At 49.1% G+C, this 24,775-nt stretch overlaps 1 protein-coding gene across 3 annotated transcripts; it reads right to left on the reverse strand.

Moving 5' to 3' along the window:
* Positions 1-701: 701 nt before the first annotated feature.
* HDHD5 (haloacid dehalogenase like hydrolase domain containing 5) lies at positions 702-22,890 on the reverse strand. 3 transcript variants are annotated; one of them, XM_054470059.2, is made up of 8 exons: positions 21,274-22,890; positions 11,315-11,518; positions 10,189-10,301; positions 8,218-8,311; positions 6,295-6,328; positions 4,231-4,405; positions 1,719-1,907; positions 702-1,528 (listed from the first exon to the last, which is right to left on the reverse strand). In XM_054470059.2, the coding sequence occupies exons 1-8, from the start codon at positions 21,487-21,489 to the stop codon at positions 1,192-1,194; spliced, it is 1,362 nt and encodes a 453-aa protein (XP_054326034.1). In that variant the 5' UTR covers positions 21,490-22,890; the 3' UTR covers positions 702-1,191. The 3 variants fall into 3 exon arrangements, with proteins under 3 accessions (XP_054326034.1, XP_063519200.1, XP_054326035.1); XM_063663130.1 differs by having other exon boundaries at positions 10,189-10,385; XM_054470060.2 differs by lacking the exons at positions 8,218-8,311; positions 10,189-10,301.
* Between the last annotated feature and the right edge of the window lie 1,885 nt (positions 22,891-24,775).

Consider the following 24,775-nt stretch of genomic DNA (forward strand, 5'->3'; position numbering starts at 1 on the left):
TTTTAGACAAGCCTGGCCAACATGGTGAAACCCTGTCTCTACCAAAAAAAAAAAAAAAATTAGCTAGGTGTGGTGGCGTGTGCCTGTAGTGCCAGGTACTCAGGAGGCTGAGGTGGAATTGCTTGAACCCGGGAGGTTCAAGTGAGCCATGATTGTGCCACTGCACTCCAGCCTGGGTGACAGAGCAAGACTCCATCTCTAAAAAATAAAAAAAGAACAAGGGAGGGAGGCATCAGCTATGTCAAACACAAATGGCTACGGGAGTAAAATGAGGACGACAACTGACTGGGGGATTTGCAGATGCTGAGGCCATGGGTGACACAGACAAATGAAGAAATGAAGTTGGTTACTCCTAGAGGAAGGGATGCAAGAAGTAGCATGTTTTCTAGAATCACTGCAGGAAGAGCTGCTTCCTTCAGAACAAACCAGTAACAAGATCCCTCTTCTTTTCCACACCAGGGAAGTTGCTAAGTATATGCCAAAGCCAGGCATAACTCATTCCTAGACAGCCTCAGGCTTCACAGCCCAGAATGGGTGTGGACTTGGGGGCGGGAGGTAGGAAAGGAGATGTGGGCACCTCGCGGAGCTGAAATGCCACCCATCTCCCAGCCCCTGGGCCGCCCACACCACTCACTCCTTCTCCTTTCCCCACAGGACTTTTAGTGCATTCCAGACAGAGCTTCACAAGAGACAGCATCATGAATATTTATGATGATTATTTTATTAAAAAAAATAAGCCCCACATCTCCGGGCAATAAACTACAATACAGTAAAAAGTAGCATCTGGTGTTAGACACTCTGCCGACAGGCTGCATGCCTTCAGTGCCAGCAAAGGCTCTGCACAGACGTCCACAGTATTCTACACTGCCTCCCCCATTTCAGAAGTCCCTACTGAAGTGAGAAGGACACTGAGGCACACGGGGGAAGAGAATGGCCTGAGGTTAGACTGCCAGGAAAGGCACATGGGAACTGGGCCCAGAAAATTCCGACCGTTCCATACAAAATGCTACCCAGCAGGGAAGAAGAGCCACTGTCTTCTTCCAAGTGACCAGTAATGCCACACTCATGGGGCAGCAAGAAGGGTGGCAAGGGAATCAAGCCCTGACCTGAGCCCAGTGATCAGGCCAGAGCCCAGCTGATGGGACTCGCCCACAGGTCCAGGCTCACCCCCTCACCTCCACCGCACTGCCCTCACTCCAAAGCCCAGCCCTCCTTGCGGAAGACCAGCTGCACAGCCTCATTCACGTCATTCACCACGTGGGAGGCCTCCATGAGCCCTGGACTGAAGCATAAGTCTCGGTGCCCGTGGAATGGAGGCTCCCCTCCTCCAAGGACAGGCTCCGTGGACTGTGGGTTCCTGGGATTGTAGACGCCTGTGCACACCAGGATGGAGATGCAGCTCTGGCTTGCTGAGGGCTGTTGCTGCCGTGGGCCCCCGGCCCCCAGTTCTGGCGCCCCATCATGCGTTGCCTTCTGCAGGTACTGGTGGAACAGGTTGGCGCCATATACGTCAGACATAGGGTTATCACTGGCAGGGGCAGCCACACCAGAAAAGGAAAAAGGAGAAAACCCTAAATCAATGTTGCAAAGCAAAGGGAGCAGAGAAGAGTTTCGGGGCAGAAGAGTGAATTAGATATAGGGAAACGGGGGTGAGAGCAGAGAGGGAGGGAGGGAAGGGGATGTCATAAAAGGGAAGAAGGAGGGGGAGCAGAGCCTACCCCACAGCATAGAGCTTCCGGATGGGGGCGGCCCAGCCCCGCCTCTCCGCCTGTCGCCTGATCAGGTCCTCGGCATACTGGTAAGTGAGGATGCTGGGTTTGCCCATCAGGCCCTCGTATCTCAGCTCCTTGCCTGTCACTTTCTGGTAAATGGCTTCCAGGCACAGCAGAAAGGTGCCATGTCCAAACCTGACAGAAACGAGCACGCAGCAGTTCAGTCTTCCTGATCTCCAGGTTCTTCTAGAGAACAGGACTGCCATTGTCTAAGCAGCAAACACACAGACCAGCCTTTTCCCCAGGGTAAGAGCTGACATGTAGCAGACGCTGTGCAGGCACTGGAGGCAGCATTTCACATTTCCCTCTCAGAAAAACTCTTATGAGATGACACTATTTGTAAAACGAGGAAACCAAGGCACAGCAAGATTAAGTAACTTGTTCAAGAGGGCAGAGCTAGGATTACAACTCAGTCTGAGTCCAGAGCTTAAACCCTGCTGTAGAGCTGAGGCAGACTACGGTTGCGCTTCTCCCCTTCTTTGCTGGTGTCCATTTTCAGCTGACCATATTGCCACTAGGTGTGAAAAAGACCTTCCCTTGCCTCCCCCTTCCAGCGAGGCGTGGCCATGTGACTAAGCTACAGTCAAGGAAAGCAGAAATGCTGGGCTAAACTTTCAATAAGCATCCTTAAAATTGGTGACAGGGGGCCAGGCGCAGTGGCTCACGCCTGTAATCTCAGCACTTTGGGAGGCCAAGGCAGGTGGATCACCTGAGGTCAGGAGTTCAAGACCAGTCTGGCCAACATGGTGAAACCCCGTCTCTACTAAAAATGCAAAAATTAGCTGGGTGTGGTGGCACATGCCTGTAGTCCCAGCTACTTGGGGGGCTGAGGCAGGAGAATCACTTGAACTCGGGAGGCGGAGGTTGCAGTGGGCCAAGATTGCGCCACTGCATTCCAGCCTGGGCAAAAGAGCGAGACTCCGTCTAAAAAAAAAAACAACAAACAAACAAACAAACTGGGGACAGAGTATTCTTCTCTGCCCGCTCTGCCCTCCCCAACTCCTTCTTTACACCTGGAATGCTGATATGATGGCTGGCGCCTGGGCACAATCTCGGCTCACCGCAACCTCCACCTCCCGGGTTCAAGCGATTCTCCTGCCTCAGCCTCCGAGTAGCTGGGATTACAGGCACCCGCCACCATGCCCGGCTAATTTTTATATTTTTAGTAGAGACGGGGTTTTGCCATGTTGGCCAGGCTGATCTTGAACTGACCTCAAGTGATCCACCCACCTCGGCCTCCCGAAGTGTTGGGATTACAAGCATGAGCCACCACATTTTTCAGTGTCATTTATGTAAAGAATTCTATTTGTAATTAGAAAAGTTCATCTAAAATCTGGTTTTTAAATTGAAAGCTGCCCCTTGCTTTTCAGTTCACAGAGACATAACCAACCAAGCCCACTGATCTAGTGTCAGCATACCCGCCTCTAGGAATAATACTTCAGAGACAATGCCAAGCCTCCAGCCACAGACATACACTTTAAAAGTGACAAGAGCATACCATACCCCGTCTCTCTGGGACTACTGAGACGGGCCCTGAGGCAGTACTGGGCCATGCCCACCCTCTGCTGACGAGCACTGTTGACTGGGGGTCAACAGCAGGCTGAGACTCAAGAGACTGGCCATGCAGATAACAGCAACCGAACAGTACACAGCAGCTGTCAGCTGGCCTTCAAGCAAGCACCTTGAGGGCCAAAAAAGAGCTGCCTCTATCTGTGCTAGCCCCAGAATAAGACAGGACAGATGATACCAACACAGCTGAGCAGGGAGTGTAGGCACCTGCATGCCCCTGAGAAAGCCACTTATCTGCTGGATCTCAGTTCTCTGGTCTATATGACTATCAGAACAATCCTTGGCCGGAATGATGGTGCACGCTTGTAATCCCTGCACTTTTGGAGGCTGAGGCAGGGGGAATCACTTGAGGCCAGGAGTTCAAGGCTGCAGTGAGCTATGACTGCACCACTGCACTCCAGCCTGGATGAGAGTGAGACACTGTCCCCGCAAAAACAAAAAGACAAATCCTTGCTTCCTCCTGCTCTATGTCTTAAGGGTAAAAGGAAACCAGAAAGTGAAAGAACCAGTGCTACAGGGTGGAGCCAAGGAAGGAAGAGCAGGTGAATAATGTGCACAGATACAGTACGAAAGTGCCCATGGTTTGGGATCCACCAGACACGAAGAGCATGTTCTGTTAAGATTATAGGGGGCAGGGGTCACGTGTGAAACATCCTCTCAATACATCCTCAGACTCCATAATCTGTAGTTTAGGTTTAGTAACTAATATGTGGTGGAGTGGTCCTTGAAAACCCTTCCAAAGGCCAGGTTACTGCAGCAACAACAGGGCCTACCTAAGTAAGGTCCCAGCACCCCGGGTGTCAGGACGGGTGGGAATTGCCTGCAGGACTGCCCAGGTAGCAGCCAGGAGTGGACCACCAGGCCAAGGCTGGGAGCTGTGTGTCCTCACCTGGGCATCTTGGCTTCAGCCATCCACAGGAGATCCATGTTGCTGGCTAGGACAGGGAGGTGGGGGTAGGGGGGTGTCGCCAGGCCAGCCCCAGGGCTCCCATTGCTGAGGAGGACATCCATGATCAGCTGCAGGCTGGTCTCCCAGCGGACTGGCTCCCCTAGGAGGAGCACCCCTTTAAAGAACAGAGGCGCAGGTGAGGGCTGCAGGGCAGATGGCAGGTGGAAGGCCCTCAGGATGCCAGCTAGGGCTACCCACCCACAAGCCCTCCACCCATGGTACACCCAGCTGGGCAGGGGCACAGCTCCCCAACAAGCCTAGTAGAGCCCCTTACGCATTCACCCTGGGTGCACAAGGCCCAGGGCCCAGGAAGGAGATTCCTGAGGGCTCCCATTCTGACTTCAGTCCACTGGTGCTTCACAGAAGAGGTTACAAAACAAAAGCAGCATGTCTCAGGACTACTTTTCCTTGCTGGCTGGGACTCTGCCACCACACTCTCCCTCACATGACTTAGCAAGGGCTCCTGTTCCCTCAGTCACTTCTCTCTGAGCCCCAGGGACCAGCAGAACCTAACAGCCAGGACAGGGGGTGTGGAGTGATAGAGATTTGAACCCCAACCTGGACTCCACCGATTCTCCTGTATGACTGTGGCCGAGTAACTTCTCTTCCCTAAGCCTCAGCTTCCTCAACTGCAACTACATAACAGCAACACTACTTACAATGCTGTTGTGAGGAGAAAAATGAGCTATATCATCAGTAAACAGCCCAGGACTAGACACACAGTAAGCACTAGGCAAACGACACTGCTGACACTAAGGTACAGGGCCGGTGAACTGCACCAGACCAGTGATTCTCAATGGGGCAGCACTGCCCCAGATGAGGTGCTTTACAAATCAGAGGCAATTTTAGTTGTCACAGTGACTAAAACCTAGCAAGTGAAGGTTGTGGGAAGGGGCCAGGGATGCTACATACTCAGGACAATCCTGTGCAATCAAAAACTATCCCACACTAAAATTAATTTTTAAAAAAACCATCCCATGGCTGCGTGCGGTGGCTTGTGTCTGTAATTCCAGCACTTTGGGAGGCCAAAGTGGTAGGATTGCTTGAGCCCAGGAGTTTGAGACCAGCCTGGGCAACATAGTGAAAGCCCGCCTCTACAAAACAAGAAGAAGAAAAAGAAAAAACTTTCCCATGTCCTAACAACATTCGAATGTCCCACCTGATATCCTGATATCCACATAGGTGAACAACCTTTTCAGAATTACTTGAACAATTCTATTTTACATACAATCACAAAGTATTTTTGTACAGCTTCAATAAACATCAATTTTTCCAAAAATACAACCAGATTTTTCCAAAAATACAACTATTGTGTAAGTCGAGAGAAGACTGTACTTTGCCTTTTCAAAACTCTACCAAGAATTGTTCCCTATTTTGGAAAATTACTTGACCAGTGGCAATGCTGCCCCTAATTTCTGAGTCACCAATAAAACACACCTGTCACACCTATAAACACACATCAGCCTGCATTTGTAGCTGTTAACATTCATGGTGATTCTGTTTAGTGCAACCATTTTACTTCTTGGATAATTACTACATACTGAAATACATTATCTTCTTACTAAAAATGTTTCCTTTTATATCCCCCTATTACAGTTAGGGCTTTGCACTGAAGTAATTTTTAATATGTGTGTATGGAAGTTATATTACCTATGAATCTCACTTCAGGATAATAAAGGGGATATTCCAATGTTCTTGCTATAAAAAGGGGAGAACTGGGTTTAAAAGTTGAGAAACACTAGACTACATCACCTCTAGGTGCCTTTCCACCGCTAAGATTCTCTAAGCTTACGGTTTTCCTGGAATAGTGAGTGGCACGGGGAAGGAAAGACTAACAAGTCTCAGAGGTGGTGAGTGGCAGATCCAGACCAGAGCCCGTGTGTCCTGACTCCAAGGCCCCCTTGCTGCTGAACCAGGCTGCAGGCAGTCACACTGAGACAGCCTGAGGGCCAGAGAGGAGAGGGAGAAAAGACCTCACAACTCATCAAAGAAGACCTCTCTTACCTTCAATGCGGGGGAAGTCATTCCTCAGGAGGGGCTGCAGAGAGACAAAGGAGAGGCTATCAACACAAGTCGCCTTCCACTCCTGGAGAACCACACCCCCACCTCCAGGGTGCTGGGAGGGCAGGGGAGACACACTCCACAGACTCCACACCCGTAGTCAAGCCCAAGCCAAGGAGAAGCTGGAGAGGACTGAGAAGGATGCGAGAAAGGCGAAAAGACAATGGCCAGGGGGGCCACAGAACAGGCAGGACACCACGGGTGAAGTCACCGGGAGGAAGGGTGGTCAGCTGTCTTTCTCTGGTGGGAGAGGACACAAGATACAGCCAAGCAAGAGTCTAAAATCAGGCAGCTAAGGTGAGCCCGTGGGGACGAAGGCGGCATCACGCCTGATGGGCCATTTCTCCTCATGTCGGTTCTTGAGCAGGCAGCTTCACTCGATCAGCCTCGAGGGTCCATTCCATCCCCAGGCCATGGTAGTCTTGGCTCTGCCACTAACCAACTATGTGACCCGGGACAGGTCACTCCCCTGTGTGGGGCTGTCTCTGAGCTATTCCGAGATCTGTTCCAACTCTGACATTCTGGTTCTCCACAGAACTTGCACAGGTCAGGGAGAAAGCCCTCACAGGGGAGGAAGTGCTCTGTTCCATCAGAAAGCTCTGGAGGAGGAAGGACTTAAGCTACATCAGCAAATAAAAAGTAAGTTATCTGTTTATAACTGCATGTCGTCAAACTGTGAGAATGGTCTGACTCAAGACCTGGGCTATGTGATACGCAGACGGTGCGATGAGGAGAAAGTGAGCCAATGGGCACCTCAAGAGATGGCAGTCATGCTGCAGAGGATCACCAAGGGATCAGATGAGACAGGGAACAAAGTCATTGCTCAAAAATGAGCCCAGCGCACAGGGCACCTGGGCATATGTGCAGATTGACCAATGCTTCCTCTGCAAGCAAGCTGCCTCTCCCGAGGGCAGCTCAGTGCCAGGCCTCAGGATCGCTAACTTTACAATGGTCAGCTCTTCTGGGCAGCACTGGGAAGGCCAGCCAGTAAGTCTGGAACTCCTTGTTGGACGGGATGCTGCGACTCTGAAACAGGTTCCCAGCTAATTACAAGCAATACAGAGAGGACAGGGCGTAAAGCCGTTTGCTTCTCTGGGCTTTTTCCTTTTTTTTTTTTGAGACAGGGTCTCACTCAGCCGCCAAGACTGGAGTGCAGTGATCACAGCTCACTGCAGCCTCCAATGCCTGGGCTTAAGCAACCCTCCTCCCTCAGCCTCCTGAGTAGCTGGGACTATAGGCATGAGCCACCATATACGGTTTTTTTTTTTTTTTTTTTTGAGACGGAGTGTCACTCTGTTGCCCAGGCTGGAGTGCAATGGCGTGATCTCAGCTCACTGCAACCTCTGCCTCCCAAGTTCAAGCGATTCTCCTGCCTCTGCCTCCCAAGTAGCTGGGATTATAGGCATCCATCACTGTGCTCGGCTAATTTTTGTATTTTTAGTAGAGACAGGGTTTCACCATGTTGGCCAGGCTGGTCTGGAACTCCCAACCTCAGGCGATCTACCAGCCTTGGCCTCCCAAAGTGCTGGAATTACAGGCGTGACCCACCATGCCTGGCCAATTTCTTTTATTTTTTTGTAGAGACGGGGTCTCACTATGTTGCCCAGGCTGGTCTTGAACTCCTGGGCTCAAACAGTCCTCCTGTTTCAGCCTCCCAAAGCGTTGGGATTACAGGTGTAAGCCACCGCAGCCAGCCTCTGGGCCATTCTCATAAATCCTGGGAACAAAACCCTTAGCCAGATGTGCCTCCAAAGAGGCATGGACAAATCACAGCTCTGCAGGAGGGCTTGCAAGGTCAGCGACACAGCCAATGCAGGGCACTGGAGGAGTGAAGGATGACACAGCCCAACCCGTGCTCCTTATTACCGTGGTCTTTAGCCGCCGCTCCAGGTCCACCATGTCTAGCAGAGGGAAGGCCATCCGCAGCTCATCCATGGTAACGACATTTCGGAAGCCCAGTCTGGAGCAAGCTCAGGAAGTAATGCTGGACAGTTCTTGGGGAAGATGCCTTTCTGAATGCATCAAATCACAAGTGAAGGGAACACAACCCACTCCTGATCAAGCCAGGCAGGAGGGCACCAAGCAGAGCCCAGCAAGGATGGCATAAATCCTGCAGGTGCTGGCAGGCAGGCTGTAACTGCACAGGCAGAGTAGGGAGGGCAGCTCCTCGGTAACCCACCAGCAGTCACCAGGCACATGCCAGCTACCAGGTCCTATGCTGGGCACAGCCTAGGGGGCAAAGGCACATAAGAATCTCTGTCCCCAGCCGGGTGCAGTGGCTCATGCCTGAAATCCCAGCACTTTGGGAGGCTGAGGCAGGAGGATGGCTTGAGCCCAGGAGTTCCAGGTCAGCCCGGGCAACATAGTGAGACCTTGTCTCTACAAATAAAGTCAGCTAGGCATGGTGGTGCACACCTATAGTCTACTCAGGAGGCTACTCAGGAGGCTGGGGCAGGAGGATCACTTGAGCCCAGGAGGTCAAGGCTACAGTGAGCTATGATTGCACCACTGCACACCAACTTGGGCAACAGAGTGTGACCCTGTCTCAAAAAAAAAAAAAAAAAAAAAAAAACTCTGTCCCCAAGGAGCCTAGCACATTCAGAGCCCATCAAAACCAGTGTTCTGAGAACAGTGCTGCCAGTCAGTGCTGAGTTCAGAAGAGACTCCTCAGTGGGCTGGGGAGTCCAGAGGAGTCATGGAGAAGTAGGGCTGGAGCTAAAATCCTAAAGGATGAACCCAAATCAGCAAGGAAGAGGAGGCCTTGGGGAGGGGCAAGCCAGCTTCAGCCTATCTCCTCTAAGATCTGCCTCCATTTTCCTGTCCTCAATTCCAACTTGCCATCTTAACTGGACATGGTTTCGGATTACTCTCAAAATGAATTTCCCCAAAATCCTGATTCTGTCAGATTGCCCCATCAGCAACAAAGCCTGCCCTGCCTTCCACTGCCCTGAGAAGTCGGTCAGACTCCTCAAGTTTACTTCCAAGGTTCCCGACACCCTGGCACCACCCTTCCTGTTCTTTCATTCCTCTCCCCATCCCATTCCCAACCTCCTAGTTCCCCTGCCTAGGAAAGCTTAGCCATCTCCTGGGGCTCCGCTGTACCCCTCCAAGAAGCCACAGGCAACTCCTGCCCCAGGGATGCTCCAACTCCTCCCCTTAACACCTGTGGCACAGCTCCTATGAGCTTATAGGCCTTCAATCATACGCCATCGCCAACGCTCCTTTATTGCTCATGGTGTTATTCTTGCCTCCTCAAGCACAAGCCCTTGATGTATTCGTAAGCCCTACGCCCTCATCCTGGTCCTCATCCCATTCAGAGTGTGCGGCAGACCGCTGGGACACAGGACGTGCTCAGCACAACTCAGTTGCTTGAAACGGGCCAGGTATTATTCCGCAGGCTCCCAGAGACAGGCTCCCGGTAGCTGCTTCACTACCACTGGCTAATAAACTGACTGGGCACCCCAAGGAAGAGGCTAGAGCAGGGGTTCCCAAACCTAGCTACAGAACCACTAAGAAAGGTGTTTTGTTTTTTAAAAAATACAGATTCCTGAGTTTTACCCTAGACCTAGTGAATTAGGGCTCCAGCACAGATACCCTGGAATCTGTATTTTAAGCTCCCCAGAGGATTCTGATGCAGGGGTATGAGGCCTGGCTTTTGGAAACCACCAGACATGAGGACTGACCACAATCGGGAGCTGTCCTCCCTTCCCTGAGCCCACAACATCACCTGCATACCCTAGCACCCAGCACTCCTCACTACAGTCCCCACTCAGCTAAGGGAGGAAACGCCCCAGCCCTGCCCCTTCCCTTCAGCCAGAGTTAAGACCAAAAGGATACCCCTGGGCATTTTCCACCACGGGCCCCTGCCCAGACACCAGCATCCGCTTCTCATGGTACTCTGAGAAGAGTTTCATGGGGCTGTGAGAGAGGATAACTTGGTCTGCATCCACCTGTAGGGACAGCCAAGACAGGCGAGGGCAGAGGAAGACAGAACTGTTGAGGGAAATAATGAGACAGATGGCAGGTCCTTTAGCCTAGGGAAGGGAAAAACCTGCTCAGAAAAAGAAAGGGGAGCAAAGCCCTTTCTAGCACCCAGCAGCACTTCTAAAAGGCACCCAAACAGATCTGAGAAGAACCTGTCTCATTTGGTTCTTGCCACACAAAAGACCACAGATGTGGGTTCTGACCACTTGCCATGGCCACCCCGTCAGGTTCAGTTTGGATTTCCCAAGCCCCTACTTGGAAGCCACAGGGTTCATGTGTGCTCCCTGTCACTGTCGCAGAAACTGGTCTTTTACTTTCTATTTTCATTTCTGCTAAGACTTAGCTGCTTAACATTTATACTAACCCTAACAATGCAGCCTTTACTTGGAAGGTTTTTAGAATCCTCTCTGGAAATCACAGTAAGGAACCAATTTTATTCCGTCACATTTTACATGCAGCTTTGAGCAGCAGCATCTAATCGTCACATTTTACATGCAACTTTGAGCAGCATCATCTAATCAATCAGTATTTTATTTACTCTCCTGGTTCCAAAGGACTCTTTCCAAAAGCTGAATTCACCCTCAACAAACAAGAATGCATCAAAGTTGGGATATGGTGCAGGGCCGCAGGTGGCTGAAGAGGACAGCACTCCTTCAGGTGTACACATCATACCCAGGAAAGCCAAGGTGTGACTCCAGAGCCACACCTGCTATTCCTGCTATGCAGAGTTCCAGACATGTGTGTGACCTTTGCTTTTCCAGGGACTCACACCCCCAATGCCCAGAAGAAAAGAAACAGATACAAGGACATAATCTACAACTGCCAAATACACAGGCAGGATTTCTGTGTTCAGCTGTGGCCATGACCTAGGACCAGGTGATTCCATATCCCAACCCAGGGGAAAGGGACTTGGAGCTGGGGCAGGGGGTCCATTAGGAACCAGGTCCTTGGGCTTCCATGCCTCTGGCTGCCTTCTCACCTCGCACCCCAGCAGAGCTGACAGCTCCTGAGCTTTGCTGTGTTGTAAGATGTTCCCAGCATTTGTAACAAAAACCACGGGCACCCGCAGCTGCCCCTGGGAGTTCACCAGCCTTCGGAAGGCTTCCAGAGCAGCAGGGATCACTCTGTGGCCCCGCACAAGCACTCCATCGATGTCCAACAGGAACCCAAAGGTGGGTGGGCTCTGCAGAGATGGTAAGACAATTACCAGTACGTGAGTAACAAAGAAACAACCCTTACAAAGACAGGCTCAACACCATCCTCGGATCACTCATGTCCCTTGAAAACCTATGTCAGAAAGAACAAAAAAATGAAGACGGGATTCTGATAGGGCAATCTTTAAATAGAAAACAGAGAAATCCAAAGAAAATATAATCCCAACACTTATTTTTAATCATTTGTTTTTACAGACAGAGTCTTCCCATTGCCCAGACTGGAGTACAGTGGCATAATCACGGCTCACTGCAGCCTTGACCCACTGGGCTCAAGGGATCCTCCCGCCTCAGCTTCCCAAAGTGCTAGGATTATTAGGCGTGAGCCACCGAGTCCAGCCTAATCCCAACACTTTAAAACAACCAATTAATAGTTTCCCTTTTTTCTCTATTCTCATATTTGTCTTGTAGCTACAAATGTACTATATGCTATTTTACATCATCTCGTTCTTTTTTGCTTGACATATCATAAATATTTTTACGGATAACAAGTCTTTATAACCATCTTTTAAGATTTTATTATAGCAAAAAGTTAAAAACAAAATAACCTCAATCACTACAGACAATATAAACATGTTTCAAAAGTTTCTTGTCTCCAACTTACTTAGTCCTATTCCTGTCTTGCATAATTTCCAGAAGGCTTTTATAAATCTCTAGTATACACACCTTTCTAATCTTAACACACACATAGAATCATGTTGACTTTGTTTTCCATCTTACTTTTTTAGTTGGTATCTCTTGGCTGTCTTTTTTTTTTTTTTTTTTTTTTTTGAGAGAGAGTCTTGCTCTGTCGCCGAGGCTGGAGTGCAGCAGCGTGATCTCAGTTCATCGCAACCTCTGCCTCCCACGTTCAAGTGATTCTTCTGCCTCACTCTCCCAAATAGCTGGGATTACAGGTGCGCCCCACCATGCCCACCTAATATTTGTGTTTTTAGTGGAGACAAGGTTATGCCATGTTGACCGGGCTGGTCTCGAACTCCTGACCTTAGGTGATCCACCCACCTTGACCTCTCAAAGTGTTGGGATTACAGGCTTGAGCCACTGCACCCTCCCCTATCATTCCATATTAACTATGCACAGCTCTATTTCCTAAATATCATTTCTGGCTATATACTATTCTGAGTGAATAATTCACTAATATTGTTCTCTATATTTTGGACAGTTAGGTTTTTCCACAATTTTGCTATGAAAAATAATGCTACAAGGAACCTCTTCAGGAATACTGATTTTTTTCCCATATTACGGGTATTTCCTTGAGCTAGATTCTTAAAAATAGGAGTAATAAATCAGAGAGCAAATGTAATTACGTAAACACCTACTGACAAACTGCTGTTCAAAAACATGTCCACTGGCAACGTACTTTACCCTTACAATATTGATTTTTACAACTATTAATTATCAAACTTTTTGATAATTTAAAGGTAAAAAAATTATCTCTTTTCTATCTGCATTTCCTGGATTTATAAAGTTGAATGCTGTTTTTAAAAATCATTCCATTTCTCGTTTTATAAACTGCCTGTTAACATACAAGATGTTCTTCAATCGTCAAAAAAATCTAACCTAACTTGTTTGCTATTTTTCTTTTGTTGGTGCCAACTAGGTCAAGTCATTCTTACTGACACACCTACTCTACGCAGAGCTCCCTTTATAAAGAGCAACCAGAAACAGAAATGGCGCTACAGGCCGGGTGTGGTGGCTCACGCCTGTAATCCCAGCACTTTGGGAGGCTCAAGAGGGTGGATCACTTGAGGTCAGGAGTTCAAGACCAGCCTGGCCAACATGGTGAAACCCCGCCTCTACTAAAATTACAAAAATTAGCTGGGCGTGGTGGTGGGCAGCTGTCAGCACAGCTACTCGGGAGGCTGAGGCAGGAGAATCACTTGAACCTGGGAGGCGGAGGTTGCAGTGAGCCGGGATCATGCCACTGCACTTAAGCCTGGCCGACAAAGCTAGACTCCATTAAAAAAAAAAAAAGAAAGAAAGAAAGAAAGAAAGAAAAAAAAAGAAATGGCGCTCCAGTCCCTAGTTTTTTAGCTAGGGTGACAGAGCAAACAACCAGCCTAGAAAGCAAACTCTAAAACAGCAGCATTTTTGCAAGTGCAAATCAATTCTAGGTAAGTTCTAAATAAATAAACAGAATTAAACAAAGGCAGTTTCTTCAAAGAGAATTTTGAGCCAGACAATGAAAGTCTTAAATACACCCTGTAACAAAACTCTTTGCACTCCCCAGTCACCCCCAGACTAGATGAGTGGTTCCTGCCTGCCTACATGGTTCAATGAGAAGACAATTAGACAAGCAGCCCCAGGACAGTCTACAGGGAGCCTTGCACTAAGAGATGGGCCCACACCAGGGGAACCTGACCCACAGGGGTGGGGAAGATTGGCCATCACAGGTCTCCTAGGCCAATTTAAGGAGTTTGAAAACGGAAAGTGGTATCATCAGACCTGAACTATAGAAAAAAATTTGGCTGCAGAGAAAAGACTGCATTGGGTGGACTGAAGGGAGTTAACTAAAGACCAGGTGGGACCAAACGCAACCCAAGACAGAGAAGATGGAGGTTTTACCTGGGAGAGTGGTGATAAGAATGGAGATCAGGCGGCATTATCAGAGACAGAACAGTCATGACTTGGTAACCATCCAGATACAGGGGTAGAGGGAAGAGGGAGCCACACGGACTCCCATGCTTTTTTACTTTGGTCTGGGAACCCGGGAGGATGGATGCGGGTATGAGTCACTGAACCAAAGGGCACAGTAGGAGCGGGCAGTGAGAGGTCACTGGAGGATACAAGGTTAAGTCCCACTTTGGACCTGGGAGACAGGCAAGTGGAGACATCAGCACTGGACAGGTCCCGGAGATGAAAATTTTGGAAGGTCTCGCCTCTCAGAGAACCAGGAAGAACAATACTACTTAATAATGGACCACACAAGACCTGCCAGCAAAAGACAGTGCAAGGAGGAAAACCAAGAGCGTGTGGGGTCCAGGAAGCTGAGGTATGTCTTGGGGTCCAGTAAAATAGGGACTGGAGTAGCTGCAATGATCCCATCTTCTTTCCACTAAACAGGCAAGACCCCCGGAGAGGCAATCTTCCAGCTCCTCCTCCATGTTAGCTTGTACACAAGCCCTCCAAGCTTGGACAGTGACAGCTACAGAGCCAAGCAGGAGGAGGGCAGGGACCCTGGAAAAACAGGAGGAAGCAACTTGAGCCAACAAGATATCACACCTGAACACCAAAAAACAGCTGCCAAGAGAAAACTGACCAAGCCCCACATGCCACACAGGAAATGCCTGGACAAATGGTGCCTCTAACCCTTGGCTTCACAGGCTTATGCTGTTGCACCCAGACCTGTCACTGTCCCAAGCACTCAGCCAGACATGTAACAAAGGCATTTTTATGTATTCTTTTTGGCAGCCCTTTGGGGAAGTGTCAGCATCTCCAAATGGCCTTGCCTAGCAAGATGTGCCTGGTTTATACAAGGTGTTCAATATACAGGCACTAAATTACCTGACTGGACAAATAAGATACCAACCTCAGAGAGAACTCAGCAAGGGTCACCCAGTTCACAAGTGCTGGATTCAGGATTCAACCTCAAATTCAGCTGGCAACTCAGCAGCACCTCAGAGAAAACAGGGGACCCCAAGACTGCTTCCCCCACCTCCTGCCAGCCCCCAGCTGTGAGTTCCATTTCTTCTCTCTTCTCAATACACTCATGTACCCTCAAAGATCCCTGGAGCCCCTCCCTAGTCCCCAAGAAATCTCACTAGAATGGGAGTCCTAACCTAGGCCCACAGATAGATTTCAGGATGGCCATAAATCCCCTCTAAACACTATATGCATTTTTCCTGGGAAAAGTAACCATAGCACTTTTCAGATTTCATTTTCTTATTCTTCTCAAGGAGAATCACCACCTGGGCTTAAAGGGAGGAGGGGATGTGATTTGCCCTTTACCCCATACTTGGCACAGTGCTTAGACTCACAGGTGATCGACAAAAGGCTGACTGCATGCTGAATGACCCAAAGGATAAATGGTTAGGGAGAAATAAGACACTTCCCGACCACCCTATCCCTTTCTGAAGGAAAAGAGTGGCTCTTAGAAAGTAAGTCCCTGGAGGTAAGGACTGGGTGATTCCAACACCTTTTTGTGGCGTGATCTTGGCTCGCCACAACTTCTGCCACCTGGGCTCAAGCGATCCTCCCACCTCAGCCTCCCAAGTAGCTGGGACTATAGGTGCACACCACCACACCCACATAATTTTTGTATTTGGCAGAGACGCGGTTTCGCCATGTTGGTCTTGTTTCAAAGCTGGTCTCGAACTCCCAACCTCAGGTGATCTGCCCACCTCGGCCTCCCAAAGTGCTGGGATTACAGGCATGAGCCACTGCGCCCAGCCAACACTTTTTTAAAGAAACAGCCTTGGCTGGGCACGGTAGCTCACGCCTGTAATCCCAGCACTTTGGGAGGCCGAGGTGGGCAGATCGCCTGAGGTTGGGAGATCGAGACTAGCCTGACCAACACGGAGAAACCCTGTCTCTATTAAAAATACAAAATTAGCTGGGCGTGGTGGCACATGCCTGTAATCCCAGCTACTCGGAAGGCTGAGGCAGGAGAATTGCTTGAACTCGGGAGATGGAGTTTGCAGTAAGCCAAGATCACATCGTTGCACTCCAGCCTGGGCAACAAGAGGGAAACTCCATCTCAAAAAATAAATAAATAAAAACAAAAAATAAATTAAAAAAATTTTAAAAGACCTAGATTTTAAGTGATATTAAGGAATTACTAATGTATGATATTGGCATTGTGGTTATGTTGAGAATGTCCTTATTTTCTTTTTTTTTTTTTTTGGTTGAGACAAGACAGGGTCGCACTCTGTCACCAAGGCTGGGTGCACTAGTGTCATCTCAGCTCACTGCAACCTCAACCTCCTGAGCTCAAAGGATCCTCTTGCTTCAGCTTCCCAAGTAGCTGGGACTACAAGCATGTGCCACCACATGCCTGGCTAATTTTTTTTTTTCTTTCTTTTGTAGAGACAGGGTCTCCCTATGTTGCCTGGGCTGGTCTGGAGCTCCTGGGCTCAAGTAATCCTTCCAACTCCCAAAGTGCTCAGATTACAGGTGTGAGCCATGGCACCCAGCCAGAACGTCCTTATTTTCTCAGAGGTACACACAGAAGAATTTAGGGTTGAAATGACAAGAAATCAGATATTTACTTTAAAATCTTAGAGCCACAAAAAAAGGAGGAGGGAGATAAGCAAAGTAGGTATGGAAAAATGTTAATCATTGCTCAATCTGGGAGATGGGCACAGGGGTTCATATTATTCCCCATTTTTGAATATTTGAAAACTTACGTAGTTTAAAAAAAAAAAAAACAGCTCATTTGTACAATGGTTGCAAAATTTACCATACATAGTTTTAATGGTCATTGCCTAAATAGTCACAAGATTTGCTTTCCTTTTTTTTTTGTTTGTTTGTTTGGTTGGTTTTTTTTGAGACGGAGTCTCACTGTCACCCAGGCTGGAGTGCAGTGGTGCAATCTCAACTCACTACAACCTCCGCCTCCTGGGTTCAAGCGATTCTCCTGCCTCAGCCTCTCAAGTAGCTGGGACTACAGATGCGTGCCAACACACCCGGCTTATTTTTTATATTTTTAGTAGAGACAGGGTTTCACCATATTGGCCAGGCTGGTCTCAAACTCCTGACCTCGTGATCCGCCCGTCTCGGCCTCCCAAAGTGCTGGGATTACAGGCATGACCCACCGTGCCCAGCCCAAGATCTGCTTTCTTAAAAATAAGAATCCATAGCCCCTGCTACTTAGAACAGCAAAGTTTTCAGGAAAATTGAGCAATATCCATAACGCTTCCTCACCCATCACTCCAACCCCTCCCCAACCTTCAGGATGTACACAGAGAACCAGCCACCCAGTACCATAAAAAGTGAAGGTAGGTGTACATCAATTATAATAAATGTACCACACTAATGCAAGATGGTAATACAGTCACGCACCATAACGATGTTTCAGTCAATGACACACTGCATATACAATGGTCCCTTAAGATTATAATGGAACAGGAACTCATAGCTGAAGAAGAGGCAAGAGAAAAGGTAGCTGCATAAAGAAAAGAAGAATGAACATCCAAGAAAATTCACAGTGAAGGGTTCAGCAGAAGCTTTTACAGACCTCAAGTTCCTTAAAAAGTCTGAAACATGAACTCCAACACCAAAAGGTTTTCATTACTGGAGAAGAATATTTATGGTACATTATCTGCTTACAAGCAAACCTATGACAAAAAAAGAAACCAAGCAAACCACAATGGACATATTTCTGATAAGAGTGACACCTCAAGAGCCTCAGAGAGGTCCTTCAGAAGATATCCAGAAGAAGGCACTGTTATCACAGATGACAGTTCCATGCATATGACTGCCCCCTAAAGACCTTCCAATGGGACATGGTGTGAAGGTGGAAGACAGTGATATCAGTTACCTGACCTGACCCTGTGTAGGCCTGGGCTAGTAGGTGTTTGTGTCTTCATTTTTAATAAAAGTTAAAAAAAATTTTTTTAAGGTAGGGAACGGTGGCTCACACCTGTAATCCCAGCACTCTGGGAGGCCAAGGCGGGCGGATCATGAGGTCAGGAGTTCGAGACCAGTCTGGCCAACATGGTGAAACCCCATCTCTACCAAAGATACAAAAAATTAACCGGGCGTGATGGTGCACACCTGTTAACTTTTTTAAATAGAAAAAAGCTGCCTGTAATCCCAGCACATTGCAAGGCTGAGGTGGGCGGATCACAAGGTTAGGAGATCGAGACCATCCTGGCTAACACAGTGAAACCCCATCTCTACTAAAAATCCAAAAAATTAGCCAGGCGTGGTGGCGGGCGCCTATACTCCCAGTTACTCCGGAGGCTGAGGCAGGAGAATGGTGTCAACCTGGGAGGCAGAGCTTGCAGTGAGCCGAGACCACACCACTCCACTCCAGCCTGGGCAACAGAGCAAGCGAGACTCCGTCTCAAAAAAAAAAAAAAAAAAAAAAAAAAAAAAAAAAGAAAAGAAAAAATGCTTTGCTACATAATGATGCCAGGCAAAAAAAAAAAAAAGTCCTATGGAAATCATATAGATAAACATTTGCAAAGCTGCTACTGTCATTGTACCAGTGTTAAAATGTGTTCTACCTTGCATCTTTTACTGATTTTTATGACAGATTTTATGTTGTAACCATTTGAGAACTCTGTAAGTGCTATGGCTTCCTTAAACTACGATTTATCTTATGCTCCCGGTGTTTACTTTGAGACTGAATGGCAACCAGAGAATGTAAACAACCAAGGTGCATCCGATTATGTTTTAAAACAAAGATTAATAAAAGTTTGGTTTTTCTCAAGAAAAAAAAAAAAAAAGCTGGCTGGGCACACGGTGGCTCATGCTTGTAATCCCAATACTTTGGGAGACCAAGGCAGGCGGATCATGAGGTCAGGAGTTCAAGACCAGCCTGGCCAACACAGTGAAACCCCGTCTCTACTAAAAATACAAAAATTAGCTGGGCGTGGTGGCAGGCGCCTGTAATCCCATCTACTTGGGAGGCTGAGGCAGGCGAATCACTTGAACTCGGGAGGCAGAGATTGCAGTGGACCGAGATGGCGCCACTGCACTCCAGCCCGGGCAACAGAGCTAGACACCGTCACACACACACACACACACGCACACGCACACACACAAAAAAATTAAAAAGCTATAAAACAATGATATAAATGAAGATATTTAGTACAGCTGTACAATGTGTTGTGTTTTAAACTAAGTGCTATTACAAAAGAGTAAAAAATTTTAAAAATTAAAAACTTGGTAAAGCAAAAAAATTAAACTAAGGTTAATTTTCTTTCTTTTTTTTTTTTTTTTTGATGGAGTCTGGCTCTGTTGCCCGGGCTGGAGTGCAGTGGCCCAATCTCCACTCACTGCAACCTCCCTCCCAGGTTCAAGGGATTCTCCTGCCTCAGCCTCCCCAGTAGCTGGGATTACAAGTAATAGATTCATTACACAGATGGGGAAACTGAGCTTGGAAAGCTAAGTAAATTGCCATAAGTGAAGCTGCTAACAGACTGCACAGGATTCAATTCTAAAGCTCGTGCTCAAACTCTACGTCATCCTGCATTCTTCTTTTTCTACTCTACCAGAAGAGTCACTTAGAGACATTTCAGGACTCTGCAGAGATGCTAGAGCCAATACAATAGTTATAAATAAGGGCGATATTTCCTTATATTTATATCCTGACAGTCTGTAAGTCCTTTTATCAACACATTCTCATTTCATTCTTCCACCTTGGTCACTTCTAGCTATGTGACACTGGCCAAGTCACTCAGCTGCTTTGAACCTTAGCTGCTCCATATGTAAAAATCATAAAAATAATACAACTGTTAAGAGCTTAGACTCTGGCACCAGACTACCTGAGTTTCAGATTCTGCCACTTACCAGCTGTGTGCCCTTGGGTAAGCTGCTTAACCTCTCTGTGCCTCTTCTCCATCTATAAAACGGGAAGACTAATAATAGTACTTTCCTCGGAGTTGTTATAAAGATTATACGAATAACTGTGAAGTACTTAGAATAGTGCCTGGCACAAAGTAAGCACTATGTGTTTTTTTAATGCAAGTAATTTGGCCGGGCACACTGGCTCACGCCTGTAATCTCACCACTCTGGGAGGCCAAGATGGGCGGATCATCTGAGGTCAAAAGTTCGAGACCAGCCTGGCCAACATGGTGAAACCCCGCCTCTACGAAAAATACAAAAATTAGCCGGATGTGGTGGCAGGTGCCTGTAATCCCAGCTACTCGGGAGGCTGAGGCAGAAGAATCGCTTGAACCCGGGAGGCGGAGGTTGCAGTGAGCAGAGATTGCGCCATTGCACTCCAGCCTGGTGACAGAGACACCGTCTAAAAAAAAAATGCAAGGATTACTGTGAAATCAGTATGTTAATGTAAAATATTACTTGTGGGTTTAGAAGACAAAGTGATTCCTTTTTCCAGAAAAGGCAAAACGGCCCAAGGGAGCGTGAGAGCCGTGGATATGACCAACCTGGTTTAGTGTCCTGTGCCGTCTCCCAGCTACAGGACCTGAGAAAACGTACTTGAAAACTCGTCAAGCTTCGGCTTCCTCACCACACAAGGTCACACCTTCTCAGAAGTTGCGGGGAAGCTCACACATCACTACCGCGCCGGGCACACAGCAGGGGCCGGCTCCAGCCCTCCTGCTCCCGCCCGCGGAGCCTCCAGCGCTCAGCCGAGGTCACCGCGAGCTGAACTGAACCCAAGGCCCGCACCAAACCCACACGCACTTGGGGACGGAGCACCCGCAGGCGCGGCTCCCGGCGCGCGGCCCAGTTTCCTCCACATGCAGATGAAAATCACGACCCAAACGTCCTCATGGTGGAAATTAGAAGACGCGCAGGGAAAACAGGGACGACGAAACTGCCGGGAAGCGCAGGGGCTGACGAGCAGCCTGGCTGAGGCCGTCCCGACGAGCGCTCTCCCGCGGGAGTAGCGTTTCCGAGGCCGCCGGCGAGTCAGGGGTAGGGAGGGCACATCCGCCCTCCAGCAAGAACGCGATGCACTCAGGCGCGACGACGGTCCAGGCAGTTCCCAGGAGGCGGGGATGCCAGCCCGGCTGCCCCTCCTTCCCCGCGGCTTCCCGCCCCGCCTCCGGCCCTGAGTGGCGAGTGGCTCGGCCGGAACCCGGACGTCCTCACCTGAGCGGGGCCCACAGCATAGCACCTGCGAGAAGGGCGGCCGGGGAGCCCCGCAGCCGCGCGCGCCGACCGCCAGCAAAGCCCGCGCGCCGCCCCGAGCGCAGCCACACAGCCCCACGCAGCCATTCGGCCGTCGCCGTGCGCACGTGCACAGCGTGCGGCCCGCCCTCGAGTCTCGCCGATGCACAGCCAGTCAGCGGTCGGCGCGCGCGGCATCACGGGAGTTGTAGTCCTGTAAGCGCGCGGAGCCGGTCGGGCGCCTATGGAACTCGACCTGCAGGCCAAAGGGGCTCCGTTGCAAGGAAGAAGTGCGGGGTCCCGCCGCCTCCTAGACCGAGATCGCGGTGAGCAGGCCGCGGCGCACGGTGGGCATGGCCTGGGCGGCGGCGCCTGCACTGTCGCCCCGCGCCTGCGGATCCCAGAAACATTGCGCGGCAGGCCCCAGGCCGGCCTCCCTCAGCTTCGCTGACTGTCTGGGCCGGGGGTCTCAACCTTGACTTAAGGGCCTGGTCGCTGGGGCAGACCCTTAGTGATGTTCCGGTCCTCTGGGCCCCTGTCAGTCAAGGGACGCTCGTCGCGCGCCAATTGTTACGTCTTTCATTGTTTCTGTAAACCCGCTGACGCCCTCCCAGCGCATAGGGAGACTGCGCACGTGAGTCCGCCCCCGCGCGCACTGCGGAGAGGTAGAGGCAGGAATGTAGTACAAGGTACAAAATAACTACTCCAGAGAGGGCCAGATGACTAAGTCAGCAAACGCTTAGGGAACACGACTGTGTCCGCTGCGCGGCTCCCGGAGTAGACACAAGGGTGAATGAACAAAGAATGGATTTCGGTCACTGAGAGTGGAGAGGAAGCCAACTCCGTCCGTGGAGGCCCTTAGCAGAGCTAGATCTGGTAGTCCCCCGGTCATGAGGGGAGATTTTGCTGGAGGAAAGAGAAGTCTCCATTCCCACCGTTTGAAATGTGTAGGATGCCCTCAGATTCTTTGGCCCATTCATAGGTATAGCTACGCTAAAAACGCGGGAGCCTACAGTGTACTTAGGGCTAGCAGAGAGGGAGTTGAGGATATGGACAGAGACTGCACTAGCTCACACGTTAGCAGGCCAGGGTGCGGTGGCTCACCCCTGTAATCCCAGAACTTTGGGAGACTAAGGCGAAGTGGATCACGAGGTCAGGGGTTCAAAACCACCTAGCCAAGATGGTGAAACCCTGTCTCTGCTGAAAACTACAAAAATTAGCCAGGCGCGGTGGCAGGCGCCTCAAATCCCAGCTATTCGGGAGGCTGAGGCAGGAGAATCGCTTGAACCCGGGCAGCAGAAGTTGCAGTGAGCCGAGAGTGCGCCAGTGCACTCCAGCCTGGGTGACGGAGTGAGACTCCGTCTTGAAAAAATAAAAATAATAATAATAAAATAAAAAGAAGAAGAAGTTAGCGGTGTCCTTTGGTCCTCAGCTTTGAAGGGCAAGCTCTGAATTCAGTTCAACTACAGTTAATCAGAATTTGGAAGACTAACTCAAGTCAGTCAAACTCGCAATAGCCCAACACTTAAACCCTGCCAGGGGACATAGCTCTCTAGGATTGCAATGTTCCTAATCCCTTCCTTCTATTAAACTACCTAGAAACTGATTTAGTCATTAGAAATTTCTTGGTATGATGGCTTTTAAATATGCCCACAGTTTTTTTGACAATCGGCTCCTCAAAAGCATAGCCAGGCGTGGTGGCTCACACCTGTAATCCCAGCACTTTGGGAGGCCAAGGCAGGCAGATCATCTGAGATCAGGAGTTCAAGACCAGCCTGGCCAACGTGGCGAAACCCGTCTCTACTAAAAATACAAAAATTAGCTGGTCATGCACCTATAATCCCAGCTACTTGGGAAGCTGAGGCAGGAGGATTGCTTGAACCCGGGAGGTGGAGGTTGCAGTGAGCCGAAATCGCGCCACTGTACTCCAGCCTGGGCAACACAGTAAGACTCGATCTCAAAAAAAAAAGAAAGAAAAAAAAGGCCGGGCACAGTGGCTCATGGCCTGTAATCCCAGCACTTTGGGAGGCCAAGGTAGGTGGATCATCTGAGGTCAGGAGTTTGAGACCAGCCTGGCCAACATGGTGAAACTCTGTCTCTACTAAAAATACAAAAATTAGCCAGGCATGGTGGTGTGTGCCTGTAATCCCAGCTACTTGGGAGGCTGAGGCAGGAGAATTGCTTGAACCTGGGAGGCAGAGGTTGCAGAGAGCTGAGCTGAGATTGAGCCACTGCACTCCAGCCTGAGTGATAGAGCAGGACTCTGTCTCCAAAAAAAAAAAAAAGCTGGAGTTGGGTGGGTATGGTGGTTCATGCCTGTAATCCCAACACTTGGGAAGCCGAGGCAGGTGGATCACTTGAGTCCAGGAATTCCAGACCAGCCTGGGCAACACGACAAAACCCTGTCTCCACAAAAAATATATATAAGAAAAAAATTAGCTAGGCATGGTGACACACACCTGTAGTCCCAGCTATTCTAGGAGGCTAAGGTGGGAGGATCACTTGAGCTCAGGAGGCAGAGGTTGCAGTGAGCCAAGATTGTGCTACTATACTCCAGCCTGAGCAACAGAGTGAGACTCTGTCTCAAAAAAAAAAAGCAAAAAAAAAAGCTGGAGTCTAATTCTAATTCCCCTCCCATTGAGTGTGGGCTGGACTTCACTGACTTTTTAATAAATAACATGGGACAGAAGTAAGTGTAGTTGATTTCCAAGGCTAGGTCATAAAAGATACTGTGACTTCCACATTGCCCACATTTAGATGACTCATTCTAGGAAAGCTAGACGCATAGTAGAGATGTCATGTGGTGAGGCCCTCAAGCAGCCCTATAGAAAGGCCCACCTGGTGAGGATCTGAGGCATCCTACCAGTAGTCAGGAGAGAGAATCTTCTTGGAGGTGGAGCTTCCATTCCTGGCAGACCCCTTGACCAAAACCTCATGAACCACCCTGAGGCAAAACCACCCAGCTAAGTCACTCCTGAATTCCTAACCCTCAGAAACAGGGAGATAATGAAGGTTTGTTGTTTTAAGTCATTACACTTTGGGGTAATTCGTTATACAGCAAAAGATAACTAATATACTTGGTGATCAGGACTGTGTCACACTTAGTGTTGTTAATCTTCGGGAGTTTCAGCCTAAGTCAGCAGTGTTCCCCACATGGGCCTGCCTTGCTTTTATTCTTCCTCCATTGTGGACTGAATGCCATAAGACCATTCCAGCCCATCCAAAGCAGGAACCAGAAATGGGCTGGGTTTTGCTGTTGTTTTAGTTGGTTTGGTTTGTTTGTCTGTTTGTTTCGGGGAAAGATGACAGAAGGTGTGCTTTGGGAGATTCCAACGTGATTATTGAATCAAAGACTGTGTGTGTATGTGATAAGTCTTTATTAGATTCTCTGGGTTCATAAGCCAGTAAAAGGTAAGAACCATCCTCTAAGGAGAAATCTCACAGCTAAGGCTTGCCATGTTAGAGAGTTTGCACTTCCAGGAAC

This window comes from Pongo pygmaeus, chromosome 23 (assembly GCF_028885625.2).
Source record: "Pongo pygmaeus isolate AG05252 chromosome 23, NHGRI_mPonPyg2-v2.0_pri, whole genome shotgun sequence".
Lineage (NCBI taxonomy): Eukaryota > Metazoa > Chordata > Mammalia > Primates > Hominidae > Pongo > Pongo pygmaeus.

What these genes read in the sequence shown, in the direction of transcription:
- HDHD5 (XM_063663130.1), bottom strand. Translation starts at nt 21,489, where the DNA reads ATGCCGCGCGCGCCGACCGCTGACTGGCTGTGCATCGGCGAGACTCGA. An exon ending in ATGCTGTGGGCCCCGCTCAG is followed by an intron (nt 11,519 to 21,273) that starts GTGAGGACGTCC and finishes CCATCTCTGCAG; the next exon opens with AGCCCACCCACCTTTGGGTT. An exon ending in GCTGAAGCCAAGATGCCCAG is followed by an intron (nt 1,908 to 4,230) that starts GTGAGGACACAC and finishes CGTTTCTGTCAG; the next exon opens with GTTTGGACATGGCACCTTTC.